Source organism: Pantherophis guttatus, chromosome 1 (assembly GCF_059756535.1).
Source record: "Pantherophis guttatus breed Tessera chromosome 1, ASM5975653v1, whole genome shotgun sequence".
Classification (NCBI taxonomy): Eukaryota; Metazoa; Chordata; class Lepidosauria; order Squamata; family Colubridae; genus Pantherophis; species Pantherophis guttatus.
This window is the reverse complement of record NC_142063.1, coordinates 71,353,103-71,367,971: the sequence shown is the minus strand read 5'-3', so window position 1 is coordinate 71,367,971 and position 14,869 is coordinate 71,353,103. Positions and strand designations below refer to the sequence as shown.

Genomic DNA, 14,869 nt, shown 5'->3' with positions numbered 1-14,869 from the left:
TTGTCCTCTGTATATTTTGTGAACCCATTTATTTCAAAAGTAAAGTTGTGTTTTCTTTTGCTTTTTTAATTAGCACACAAAGAGAAGCTTTGCAGTTAGAGTCACTATGCTTTTCCCTGCTATATACCATTGCATTTTTTTCTCCTGAGGAGGTAGGGGAAGTCCTGGGAATCCAGCTTCGGTTTCACTCTCAACCATGAAAGCTGAGTATGACTTTAAACCACTAACTTTCTCCAAGTTTAATATAATCTATTTTGAGTTTGGGGAAAATTGGAAGGGCTACTAGGGGAAAATGATATAATAATAAGTATGACACGAACAGAAATTAGGAACTAAAACTGGGCGCTTGTTTTTCTGTTCATAAAAAAAATTCTGTGCTGATTTAGTCATGATGCCAAATGTATGCACAAATCCATCTCTCACCCCTGAAACTTATGAATTGACTTAGGTCATCTCTTGATGGGTTTGCCCCTGAACATTACAATTCCTTTATTCAACTAAATGGCCTGTTTGCTGGGAAATTACCCTTTCATTCATATTTAATAAGATTTGTTTTATGCCAGATGAGTTGAATCATGTTTCTCTGGAGAACAGTAATGCAGCTATAGCGTTGGTGAATTTCTTATTATAGTAAAATTCCCGTATTTTATAGCTACAGCTTCCAAATAACAAAAATAGCAAATAATAGTAATTTGATTGTTTTGTATGTAGCCTGGCAAAACCTTTATGCCAACAGCAGCATTATGCATAATTTCTTGGGAATAAGTCTAGCTGACCACACAATGGGGTTCATTTTGAGTAGAACACCAAAGGATCAAGTTAAGCAAAAAACAGATAACCCAATCAATTTTCATATAACATCCAGCACATCAGAAAGGAGTACCCTGTTTTTCCCAAAATAAGACATCCCCTGATAATAAGCCCAATCGGGCTTTTGAGCGCATGGCAATAAGGCCAAGTGCTTATTTCAGGGTTCAAAAAAATATAAGACAGGGTCTTATTTTCAGGGAAACACGGTATCGTTTTATTTGTAAGTCTCCTGGATTTGATTTTGTCATTGAAAGGTACAATAGAAATGTCCACATAAATAAATTTGGAAAGAGGGAATAGGACAAGGCTCATCATATCCTCCCTTATTCTATTCTGTTCTACCTCGGGCTATTCTTGCATACATACAGAGACAGAGAGAGTGGATTAAGAGCCGCAGTGGCGCAGTGGTTAGAATGCAGTACTGCAGGCTACTTCTGCTGACTGCCAGCTGCCTGCAATTTGGCAGTTCAAATCTCACCAGACTCAGCCTTCCATCCTTCCAAGATTGGTAAAATGAGGACCCAGATTGTTGGGGGCAATATGCTGACTCTGTAAACCTCTTAGAGAGGGCTGTAAAGCACTGTGAAGTGGAATATAAGTCTAAGTGCTATTGCTATTGCATCATAAATCCAGACTGAAAAAATGTTGGTTTTCTTCTGAAAGTCTTACAGACACATGACAGATGCAGAAATCATCATTATATCCCATTTTTTGGGTATGTGTAACTTTGGCTACATGTCCAAAGCTATATTTTAAAAAAGGAGGGCAGCATTTCCCAAAAGAAAAGCAGCTACCAAATGATTGCACAAAGTTTGCTCTTGCTCTTTGCTCTTGCGAACAGCACTTACCCTATGTTTGAGATATTTAATTTTTTTTCTTTTGCTAACACTTCTAACATCAAAGTAAGCTGAAGGGGTTAATTTTTGTTTTTGTTTTTGTTCTGATTTCTTTTTAGTTTTGGCATTTTTTCCCCCCTTCTTAACTTTTGTTTCCCCTTCTAAAGCCCGAGAATGAGCAAGGTCGTAGAACTTCCCTAGAAAAGTTCACTCGCAGTATGGTAAGTTCATTTGTTTTTAGTTATGTTTGTTCCTCTTTCCTCTTCTGTTTAGCATTTTCTATTATTTTGAAAACTTTTATTATTATTTTTAGCTCCTCTGTAGTATCCTTCAGTTATGGCAATGCAATAAAAAGACAGAATTTCAAGATCCACATTTAAATTAAACAGCCAGCTCTCTAATCTACAATAGAAAGGTCCCCACAAAACAGGATAGTATCTGGTTTTCTCCCTCCTTCCCCTGCTCAGAGAGTCCCATTCCCATGACATTTCTCTCCCTTTTCAAGTTATCCTTGATGAGAATAGGGAAGATGCACACAGAGCTTCTCTCCTCTGCAAAGTCACATACAATGTTGGTAACATGCACAATGCTTCCACATACATTGCCCTTACAGAAAAAGAGGGTGGAATAGTTTGGTTCAGAAGAAGGTAGAGATCCTGCAAAGGATCAGATTTCTGTTTATTTCCATAGCATTGATACATGATATGTTGTGGATTCTTCTGCATATCAAGTAAGTATGTTATGGATGCTAGTTTACACAAAACAATGACTTTAATGCATGGATTAGGATACACTCCTTTCTTGGTGTCTCGTTTTCAATGTGGTTTATCAGTGGTTGATGAATTATTTCCAATCAGTCCCTCAATAATGGCCAACTAAGCATTTTTATTTGTTATCAACACAGAATACAATTGTGGTGTTAAAAATCTGTTACAGTTCTGTTGACCAACATAGGTTTCTCAAATATTCATAGAAGGGAATCCAAAGGACTAAAGCAAAAATACTATGACCTATTGTGGGCAAAGAAAAAAAGACAGAGCTTCCACACATTTAATTAAAAATGCTTTTTTCTACTGCAGTCGCTTCTAGAGCCCTTTGGCAAATTGTTTCAGAAAATGAGGCGAAATTCCATGAAAACAGGAGATATGGGAAGCATATGCTGAATTTTACTTATGCTTTATTTGTTTATCCAATTTCTGTAGCCACCCATCTCAATTCAGCTGACTCAGGGTGGCAAACAATATCACAACAATTAACCATAAAAACAGAAAAAGTTATAAATAATACATGTAGGCAAATGAGAATTATCATAATAATTACATAAAAATTAACAGTGCAAGAAGGTAATGGATTCCCCTACAATTTCAGGTCTCCAGGGACATAGCTAGGTCTTTAGAGTCTTATGAAAGGCTAACCAGGTCAGGGCCATCCTGAAGGAAGAATATTCCACAGGGCAGGATCTACTGCTAAGAAGGCAGAACTTTTGGTTTCCATCAGCCAACATTCCTTGGCTGATGGGGCTCATAACATCCCCAATCTGCTAGGCCAAATTGGACAGGTAAAAATTATTGGGAAAAGATGGTCCCTTAGATGATCTGATCCTAAGCTATGTTACTTATTTATTCAGTTTCTATTGGATAGATGGGAGAGGGGCTAAAAATTGTACTGTATTGGAGTAATTAAATTACTATATGAATTTAGACAACCATAAGAATTGGGGGAAACTATTCAATAAAATACTCTCCATTCATTAAAAACACAAGAAACTTGCTGGACCAGGCCAAGTCAGAAATGCATGCCTCTGATTCTAGAGATAGAATATGGATCAGATTTTATCAGCTTTGTGATCTTGAAATATGTCAGATTTCAGTTCCTATCATTCCCCACAATTCTGAGATGCTCTAAGGTAAATAGACATAGTAGAGATTTATAATCCTGCTCCCCCTTTAAAGAGGAAGCCATCACTGACCTTTTGACAGTAAATATCATGACTAAGTAATATATTCATTTTATCAATCCTGGCTCTCCCTACATCTCACAGAAGAGGGATGAGAAAACTGTCTGTCCGTGGGACTGCATTTCAATTTCCAACATTTCTCATCGTTAGCAATGTGTCCAGGTTTTGCTGAGTTATATTTCAACACCTGGAGTGCCATACATTTTCAACTTATAGCTTGACAAAGTGATGTCTTTGTGTCTCCCACTACAATACTATATATTTATCTTCATTCTTTCAATTGTTATTATTCATTCTGATTGTTCTGGATTACCAGTTGGGAAACTTGAAAATGCATCTGCCATATAGTATATAGTTAGGATGCTGGAGTAGGGATGCACTCAGGGAAGGTCAATGAATGACTTAGGGCCAGTTTTATGTCTTAGCCCAACTTACTCCATTGTTGTGGGGTTTAAACAAATCTGAAAAATGAAGGTAATTCACTACAGGTAGTCCTTGACTTACGACTATTTCTGTTGCTAAATGAAACATTTGTTAAGTGAATTTTGCCCCATTTTATGACCTCTCATGCCACAGTTGTTAAGTGAATCATTGCAGTTGTTAAATTAGTAGCATGGTTGTTAAGGGAATCTGGCTTCCCCATTGACTTTGCTTGACAGAAGATCGCAGAAGGTAATGACATGACCCTGGGATTCCGCAACCGTCATAAATATGAGTCAGTTGCCAAGCATCTGAATTTTGATCATGTGACTATGGGGATGCTACAATGGTTATAAGTGTGAAAATGGTCGTAAGTCACTTTTTTTTCAGTGCCGTTGTAACGTCACTAAATGAACTGTTGTAAGTTGAGGACTATCTGTTCTCTGTTTTAAAGTGCACCTACAAAGCACTAATTCGGTATGAAATTATATACCTCTGGTGCTGAAAATATGATTGTTTAGAGGCCTTTTGAGATCCATGATACAGGGGCAGGGTAGTTTAATTCTTTCAAATACATCCATAGGTATTCTGTGTTGTGGAAATAACACACACACATATACTCAATATTTGCGAACAGCATTACCTCCCAGGGAGCACATAAACAGACGAGGGTTTTTTTTTTACAATTATGCAGACATGTTTACAAGTTTTACCACAGAAGCAGCTTATTGACTAAAATAACCCCTATGAATCACATAAAATAAATTACAGTTTTTGTAAGTGGGCGACAACTCTATATACACAGTGGAGACAAAATGTCTTGGATTCTGTCACAGACATTATACATGGTCATACTTTAGAAACACCAAACCTAACTGCAAGAGCCTTTAAATGGCATTTCAAATTAAAGGTTTATTGGGCCAGCCTGCTGCCTTCTTCTGAAACAACCTAACCCAACACCTGTATGGCTCTTGAAGTGAACTGCTAATTGGACTACTGCAGTTAGAAAAATAGGCATATTTTCTTTTAAAGTAATATTCAGTAAACAAGCTTTCAGTGTATTTGTTTTGCTTTTGTTTTATGTATCTATATATTTTAAATTTTGTCTATCTTCTGTTGTCATCTTTTCTCATTCTGTTTATACTAATTTAACACCTTTGATCTTTTTTTATGTAAATGTATCTGTGCGGATTTTATGTTCTTTTGCCATTATTGCTGTTGCTGCTGTTATTTTGGTTTCTGCTTTAAAAATCTTCTGTTTGGCATTAAACTTTTTTTTCCGGTTTATATTACTCTTCATGTGTCTTCAACGTGTATCTTTTCTTTCTTTTCCTTCTAATTCTAATAAAAGACCACTTTAAAAGGATATGGCCCTTAGTTTTGTATCAAAATCATATGTTAAAAACAAATGGGAAATGTGGTCTGTTTCGTTTCAATAGCATGTGTGTCATACTGCAGATAGGCTTTGTGTTAGTAAATTTTCTAAGAAGCCCAGTGTAGTATACGGCTGAATTAAGAAATAGCTTTTAACCCCAAGAAATATAATCTCTTGAAATTCTTAAGATATCATATTTTATCTTGATGATCTCCTGAGTGGAAACATGTCTTCTGGGATCTCATCCTCAAAAAAATAAACTTTTAAAATAAGGATTGGATAGAGACACGAGGCAACATATACTTTTTCTTTTTCTTTGCATTGGATAGAGAATGGCAGTCATTCAGTGGTGGGTTGCCTCCGGTTCGGACCGGTTCTATAGAACCGGTAATAAAACTGGCAGGACCCTCCGCCCACTGACCCTGACATCATCAGAAGCGATCTGCGCATGTGCAGAAGCTTCTGCGCATGTGCAGAAGCAAGGTGCGTGTGTGAGCGAAGCAAGCACAGGCACGCGATCCCGTTGCGAACTGGTAGTAAAGGTAAGTAGAACCCACCCCTGCAATCATTGTATAGTATGAATTTGAGGAGTGTCTCACCTGAAGAGACATTAAATAGACTCTCAAATCTGAATTGAGAGAATACCTCAGAGAGGGGCTACACAGCTGTATCAGTATCTCTTTGGGCCATATGCAATGCAAGATTTGAAGCTGTACCTTCAGAAGGTTCAGAATTTCTGGACTCCATTAGTAACAGCCGCTTCCTAAAAAACTTTAAAATGAAGGCTTTTCCTTTTCCTTCACAGACAATCATAGATTCACTGAGATCTTTAAGGATTTTGAAGCTGGCTACAAATGAATCGAAACTAACAAGACCATTTTGAAAGCTTCCTTATTTGGGCCAAATTCCACTGCAAGTAGTTCTTGACTTACAACCATTCGTTTAGTGACTGTTCAAAGATACAAGAGCCCTGAAAAAAGTGACTTATGACTGTTTGTCACACTGATGACCGTCGCAACATCCCCATGGTCACATGATCAAAATTTGGGTGCTTGGCAACTGGCATGTATTTATGTTGATCGCAGCATCCCAGGGTTATGCAATCATCATTTGCGACCTTTCCAGCTGGCTTCCGACAGAGTCAATAGGGGAAGCCAGAGTTGCTTAATGACTGCATGATTAACTTAACAACTGCAGTGATGTTGTAAACAGCTATGGCAAAAAAAAAAAAAAAAAAAGGGCGGGGGAAAAAAGGCGGAAAAATAACTCACTTAACAACTGCCCTGCTTAGCAATGGAGATTCTGACCCCAATTGTGATTGAAAGTCAAAGACTATCTGTACTTAAGCTATTGAGAAATTACAAAACATAGAGGAATTAGGACTACTGAGATTAATTATGGTGTAGCTACAAAAAATAGTCTCCTTTTAGCAAAATGTAAAGACAATTATGAAAGTTCTGTTTGAATTGCAAAGTGAATTTCTCTCCACTTTTAACCTTAACCTAAGATTGGTATAGCACTAAACATCATTTGGGCCTACAGTATGCTGAAGAATGTAAACGAAGCCATTTTTCTTCTAATGGAGTTCAGACTTTATTTGACTATCCGGGGATTAGGAAAAAGCCATTTTATGCACAAAACATCTAATTTTGGATGGTACATGCCCAAAATAAAACACATACAGTAGTTTGTTTTGGTCCATGCACAGAATGGCTGTTTAATGCTAGACAGAAATGGGAGGAGTGAAAAACTCAAGAAGTTTGACAGCTAATGGAATTCTGGGGAGGCTCTGAAAAGATTGGGTTGAGAGCAGGCTGGTGGATATACTACTCTAGGAATAGGAAAAAGTTACTGATAAATACCCACTTTGCCCTACTTAGCTTGTTCAGTTCTCTACCAGGGTGGGTTCTACTTACCTTTACTACTGGTTCGCATTGCGCCCATGTGCGTGCGCTCTTCTGAGCATGCACAGAAGCTTCTGCGCATGTGCAGATCATCTATGATGACATCCAGGTCAGTAGGCGGAGCCTCCCACTGGTTTTACTGCCGGTTCTTATGAACCGGTCCAAACCAGGGGCAACCCACCACTGTTCTGTACCCTGTATACTCAAGTAAGGGCCTGGTGGCTCAGCAGACTAAAATCATTGTGATTAACACCAGCTGTCTGCAATTACTGTAAGTTCGAATCTCCCCAGGCTCAAGGTTGACTCAGCCTTCCATCCTTTCTAAGGTAGGTAAAATGAGGACCCAGTTTGTGGGGGCAATAAGCTGACTTTGTATAAATATACAAAAGTATGAAGGCTATTGCTTAACGCATTGTAAGCTGCCCTGAGTCTCCGGAGAAGGGCGGCATATAAATCAAATTTTTTTTTTAAAAAACTCGTGTATATTAGAAAAATCATTTCCAAAATTATTACTATACCACAATAAATGTTTTTTGTTAAGCTACTGCAACCTGGCTATATGTTGGTCTTCTGAATCAGCTCTTAAAGAAAGAAAGAAAGGATAAATCAATTTTGTTCTTTCTAACAAAAGAAAGAACAAAATGTTCTTTCTTTTATTAGGAAACATTTAGAAATGTTTCCTAAAACCCTGCCTAATCCATTCTGCTGGACAGTCAACAAATTTCTAGATACAAAAAATTAAAAAATAATAGCAGAAGGCATCAGGAAAAACTCTGTCTCACACAACCCCCATTCTTATTTTCCAAGAAGATTAGAGAAACAAAGGCCAACCTGAGTCTCACATACTTGACTGAGTCCATTTGTAAAATGTAAGAAATTCAGAAAGAGGATTTCTTTCTCCCTTTCATGTAATCACTAAGTGCAATATCTGGCACGTACATCTATTCTCTGGCTAGCTATCAGATCTTTAACATTCGATTGGCAAACTGAACTAATGATTGGGATCCAATTAAGAAAAGAAGGGTGGATGTACACTGATTTGGAGGAAAGAAAGCATTATAAAGGATATATAATGTGACTTTCAGGTCTGTCTGAAGATAATGCAATAAATTTTTGTGTGTTGTGTTATACTGTGAGCAGCACTAGTTGCATAAACTAAAATAGAAATGTTGAAGGTGGAAAGAAATGGCCTTTATAGACCTCAGAGCAATCATTGAGGGCAGAATGCCTTGAAATGTTCTGCTTGAGTTTTCTCAAATTGAATTGGAGAGAGGCTCATCTCCTAGTCAAGGTAGGAACCGTGGTAATTCTTGAAAGCAGAAGAATGGGGAAGAAGTGCCAAAGAATTGCACTTGCTGCTCCAAAGCCTGGGTGGTTTTAAAAATAGGGCTAATTACCTAGCTGATTTTATCCCTTTCTGTAATGCCTGAACAAAGCTTCTTATGCCCATTTCATCCAGTTTTTCCCTTCTGTTTGATTGTATCTGCTGGAGGAGGGAGGTGGGTTCATGGGATGGTGTGTAGTAAATTAATTTTGTAAGTTTTACAGGCAATTTATTTTACTTAACTTTTATTCATTCCTTACCCTACCTTCCTGTCTTTTTTTAAGTGGGGTTTGGAAAGCATATACTCATATAAGTGTGTCAGATATGAAAGTATTGGAGACAAAGAAGCTTCAGAATTGCCAATTGGCAGCTTAGGTTGACAATATGAGGGACTCAGCCATTGCACAGGATTTTTTTTCCCTCTTACTGTTTAATTTTTTCCCCTCTAGTTTGCCTTTGGGGAGTTGATATCTGAATGTTGGGGGTCATTCCTTTGCAATGAATACAATGAGAATAGTAGATGGTAGATTCTACAATAATAGTAGAATCTTTATCCTTCTATGTAACCAACTAAGCACTTGCTATGGGAGTATTTACTGAAATGTTTTAGTAAATATATAATATTTGCTGAATATATAACATTTAGTTTTGTATGTCACCTGTAGTTCTAAATTAACCATGCTTGAGAATTTTGGGTGTTTATAAATGCCCTCGAGAAATTATGAATCCATTGACAGGTCGGAAAGAATTTGATGTAGTTATATCAATGAAGCAGATCTGAGCCAGGCCGATCTCTCTGGATGTTGATTGCAGCAACTGGAAAGGAAGGTGGGATGCAAATGCAGTAGAGGCTGTGGGAAGGGAGTAATATGCTCATCGCATCAAGGAAGATCTGGAGGGATGAAGCATGTAGGCATTTGCAGATTGGGAGGAAGAGTGCCCCAAAATCAGTGTTCCCTATTAATGAATATAATGGAGCTGCCTGTATGCCTAAGGGGAGTGAATTTGTACAAGACTTCCAAGTTGTCATTTTGGGACATATTTTTCCAACAGTGCAAAGAGATAACTGGGTTCCCTTACATGTTTGGATAAAATCAAGGGCAGCTTGATCATATTTGTAAATGCCATAAAATTGGTACAGAAAATAGTTCCACAGGGAAAGTGTGACCTTGATTATCTTTCTCAGGCCTCTTTTATCCCCACATGTGTCATCACAACTACCTTTCGTTCCATAATTGGTCCTTGCCCCCCAGCTTCCGAAAGTCACCGAGCAATCTGGCCTGTGTTACCAACTAATCACAAGATAAATTCATATCCTTGGCTTCTCCTTCCCTCCCCCCTCCCCATTTCCCCTTTGTTTGTTCCTCCAGGGAAAGTCACTGGCAGGCAAGCGTCTCACAGGCTTGATGCAATCTTCTTGACAACGTCGTTTGGGCTAGCCGTTGCTGACATCTCCGAAAGACCGCTGCACCCTACCACCTCCTCCTCGGCCAAGGAAAGACATTGGGGGGCATACGGGCCACTGCGAGGGGCGGGGGGGTGTAGACGAAAGAGAGAGCAAAGGAGAGAGAGCATATTCAGACAATGGAAGAAACATAGAGAGGGAAAAAGATGCCGGGATGGAGACTCTGACCCACTGTGGGTTCCTCTTTCTGTAGTTTACATCCGACACTTTTCTTATACTGCTTTGTAATGGCACCGAGGTCTCCAACTATTAAGACTCTGTTTCTAATTTGATTCCAGAGAAACACCATGGCTGTCTAAAGGAAGCAGAGAAAGAAAGAGAGCGAGAAAGGGCTATCAGTGTTATTTTATGTTCGATCCTAAGAGAAATTTAAGGAAAGGACAGCTGGTTCAGATCAGTCTTCATAACGCAGGCGCTTTCTCCCACTCTTTGCTGCTACTGCTGCATGTGCACAGATGTCTCTATCAGCCTTTCACATATCTAGGTAGGACCAACATGCTGCTGAGCAGTAGATTAATAGTAATCTCTAACTTCACACTAATGGCTCAGATTTGGCATCCTTCCCAAAGCTAGAAGATTTCCCTTTGTCTGCAGGAAGTGTCATGTGATGAAGACGGTTGCCACCCTAGAGCTTAAATGAAGATTTAAAAAACGTAATCTAAGTAATTGGAAGGAGCACCCAAAGTCCCAAATGAACTTTTCTCCACACCCACCTGCAAATTTATTGCAGATACACAAGTCATTTGTCTTCTAACTGTCTAGGTCCAATAAAATAATTGCTAGAATCTGCTTAGACTTGAGAGAAAGAACCTGCCTTTAGGAGAAAATATGCATAGAAGTTTGTTTGGGTTTTTCTGTTTTGCTTTGTTTTTTGCCCTCATTCTTTGAAACACCTTTTCAAAAGATGTTTGCAAAAGTGGCTTTAGCTCTTCACTGATAACCTTAGCTGTCCCAAATATGTTTTGGGATACTGCCTGCATGCTACGGCCAATAGGATCAGACTCTGAGCTCCATATGAGCAATTGGATCCTACTAGAGTTGATTTGCATTTTATACAGTATATGTAAAACGATCACGTCCAGCAATATGGTCCAAATGTTATGCCAGGCATCCACCATTTACATGATCCAGCTGTGGTACTGCAGCCGGCCAGGAATGGCATCCTTTCTATTTATTTCATAACCCCAGCAAAGTGTTTTGTAACCAAACGAAAGTTCTTTAACAGATTGATTGAATCTCTTGTTTGAAACATACCACGGCTGGTGGTCAGCTGCTTTTAGCTTGGTGTATGACAAGTTGCACAGGTCTGTTTTATGCATCCATGTTATATAAAAGCACCTGATTTAAAAAGGGGACATTTGATAGGAGTGGAATATTTACTGAATTCATCCCTTTTTTGTTTATTTTCCCACCAGGCTTAGCCCACAATATTAGTCATGTAGTGTAAACATATTTGATTGAATATATAATACATGTTTACTGCATTGAGCACAATAAGCTAGAATCAGTGGTCAATTAAGCTGTTAAAATCTTAGTTAGGTCATTTAAAATTTAATTATCCAGGAATAAATCGAGGTTCAGTTGCTTGAAGAAAGAACATATTCAGAGATTTCTTTTTGAAAAAAAGTCCATGTAAACACTTCAATCTGGCAATTCCAGAGTTTTGTGTGGTATAAGTATCAGATTTCTTTTTTCACAATATGGCAAATGGGTGAAAACCTTGTGGGAAACTCAACCAGGAATGTAAATGATCCAACTAATTGCTCAAAATTGTGTCCAGTGGTTAGATCTGAGAGAAGGAAATTGTTTAATCCATATATTATTTGTGTAACTCCCCCAAATAAACTAAAAGACCAAAAACCAGTTGCAATGGAAAGTGTTCTGTAGGTTGTGTGGACAAATATTGGCTAGAATGTATATGGGATCATATGGATGGCCTTAGCTGCCTTCTTTTGAATTAAAGTGAGAATTCCGATAAACATACGCTATGCTTTCTAAATACATCATCTCATTTGAATGCAAAAGTGTCAGCACAACTATTTTTATTTATTTATTAATCACATTTAGAAAGCTCTCCAGTCAATACAGGCAGCCATATAAATGTGATTAATAAATAAATAAGAATAAATAGTTGTACTGACATTTTTGGTCAACTTATTTTCCAAAGCACCAAGGGCAAGACAAGAAACAATGGATGGAAACTAATCAAGGAGAGAAGCAACCTAGAACTAAGGAGAAACTTCCTAACAGTGAGGACAATTAACCGGTGGAACAGCTTGCTGTCAGAAGTTGTGGGAACTTTATAACTGGAGGTTTTTTAAGAAGAGACTGGACAGTGATTTATCTGACATGATATAGGGTCTCTGCTTGAGCAGGGGGTTGGACTAGAAGACCTCCAAGGTCCCTTCTAACCCTATTCTGATTGATTCTGACATATTTAGAATGCATATGGTTACCAGAATTCTCACTTAACTTTAAAAGAAAGCAACTTTTGAAAACTGTATTATGAGGTACATGTGCACAGTTCTATCTACAGATTTTTTTATTGTGGCATGGGGTTCTTATTTATGTTTTGTTTCTTTATTGCTGCCTTCATTATCTATAAAATTCTACTATGCTGCCATTTGCCCTGTAAAAAGCCATTGTGATTATGATTTTTTTTTTATCATGTTAAGCTGTATTTCTCAACTCCTTCCATTTAGGACAAAATGGGATGGCCTTTGCAGTTGGGGGGCCACATTTTATGCAGTCCAAAAATTGGATTTCAAGGACCACATTGTTTCTCCACAAAGTAGTAAAAATGTCAGGCTTGTTGTTGATGTGGGGGGAAAGAATAACAGGAAATTGATATGCTAAATACAGTGGAGGCTTGTATACTGATTTTTAGCCTTCAGAAAATCAGGTCAAAATATTAGTAGTACGATCTTCAGAAACTCTGGGGCACGTTAAAATGGGGCCGGAGTGTAGGTTACCCATTCCTGATCCAGATTCATCAAAAGGTGAGTGATTTAGGGCAGTGCAATCAGAAATCTGTGATTTTTTTTGTCCAAAAAGACTTGTAAAATATTCCCAGGGGAGGCTATAAAGAAAGGAAAATAGAATTGAAGCAAAAGTCAAACAATGAAAAATAAGTATGTGGCTAGTTCAACATATTTAAGGTCAGTTTGAGAAAGGAAAGGTCTGAAGAGTTTAAACAAAGACTTCATGAACAATTTGGATTTAAGGACAGACCTGAAGAAAGAGGACATTATTTAGATAATGAGATAATTATTCATTTATGGGCACATAAACCTTGATCCTTTTCAATTAAGTATTTCCCTGATAACATGAAAGTGTTGTACAAGTTCTCACCCTAAGCTGCCTGTCAATTAAATACAAACGAAATGGCCAGGCACAAGTTTATTGTTTGTCTGCCAGCTTTTTAATGGCCATTTATTTCACAATTTCTTTCTCTCTCTCTCTCTCTCTCTCTCTCTCTCTCTCTCTCTCTCTCTCTCTCTCTCTCTCTCTCTCTCTCTCTCTCTCTCTCTCTCTCTCTCTCTCTTTTGTCTACTCAATTAATTAAATATCTCTTTTTGTCTTGAAATGTCTACTCCTAAATTCTACTATAGTATTGGAGATGCCATGGATGTTAACCAGAAACAGATGTCAAATGTGAAATTTAGATTTACAGTGAGATCATTAATGATTCTTAAACAAGTGACCTGATCCACTGGAAATATTTCATCAGGCTCACATGCCCCAACAGAACTGAATTGCCTTATGTAAGTCAAAACTGGTCAGGTAGGCACATACCCAGGGCTTCCAGGGAAAGAGAAGGAACTTCAAAGAACAAGGAACTGTTAGGCTCTAAAGATAATGGACTTAATCCACATTTGAATGGGTTAGAAAATAATCTGTTGTTGTTGTCAAAGATGTAGCAATGGTCTCACTATACCAATTAACCTAATCATGGTTCTTCTGTCCCACAACTTGTACTACACCCACACACATACGCAGTTTCTCTCCAACCTTCCTACCCATAATGTTATATTATTATACAATTAAAACAATATATGCTGCCTCAGTTGAGATTCTTTCCTCAATTACAATATTTTCCCATTTCCCTCTTCTTGTATAGATTATGTACTATCAATGCCAACTCATAGGCAGACTTCCTCCAGGGTGAGAACCAACCTGGTCCTTCAGATCAACAGTTTTATGTAGAACTTACATAAAAGGAGTAAGGATGTCGAGCCTTAAGGCACCCCAAAAGCAAGGGCCATGGCTTGATCACTTTCCCTCTGTCAATACTGACTGGAACTGGCTACCAAAAATGGAGGAGAACCTCTGCAGAATGGTATTCCCATTCCCATACTCCACAACTAGTTCAGAAGGACAATGAGGTCAGTGACATTGAAAGCCACTGAGAAATCAAGAGGCACTAAGATAAATGCAATTTTCCCCCATAAATTGAAAAACAAAGTCCAGTGGACTTTTGAAAAAACCACCTTTGAGGCAACCCCATAAATCCATTCAGGCTTTGGCTCTCTGATAAGCTGCTCGCCATTTAGAGAGATATATTCTGACAATGGGGTTTCCATCTCAGGGCAATCTACTGCAAAGGCCCGATCAAAGAGAGATGGGAGGATAGGGATACTTTTTCACCAAAACCACCACAAACCTTCTACTAGGTGAACCTTCTAGAGCAGGGGTTCTAGACAATGTGACAACATCAAACTCATGTTGTCAACACATGACGTATCATGACATTTTTCATCTTCGCTAAAACATGGGTG

The 14,869-nt window shown here is 38.2% G+C and overlaps 1 protein-coding gene across 6 annotated transcripts in view; it reads left to right on the top strand.

The window, feature by feature from the left end:
- The window catches only part of RGS6 (regulator of G protein signaling 6), a 250,971-nt gene extending 236,817 nt beyond the window's left edge, over window positions 1-14,154 (top strand). For 3 of the 6 annotated variants that reach the window (XM_087882466.1, XM_087882472.1, XM_087882478.1), the window contains exons 17-18: window positions 1,814-1,867; window positions 6,204-9,989. In XM_087882466.1, the coding sequence (XP_087738592.1) occupies window positions 1,814-1,867; window positions 6,204-6,281 (132 nt within the window). In that variant the 3' untranslated portion in view covers window positions 6,282-9,989. The other 3 variants (XM_034417693.3, XM_034417695.3, XM_034417694.3) reach the window with 2 other exon arrangements.
- The last annotated feature ends 715 nt before the right edge of the window (window positions 14,155-14,869 follow it).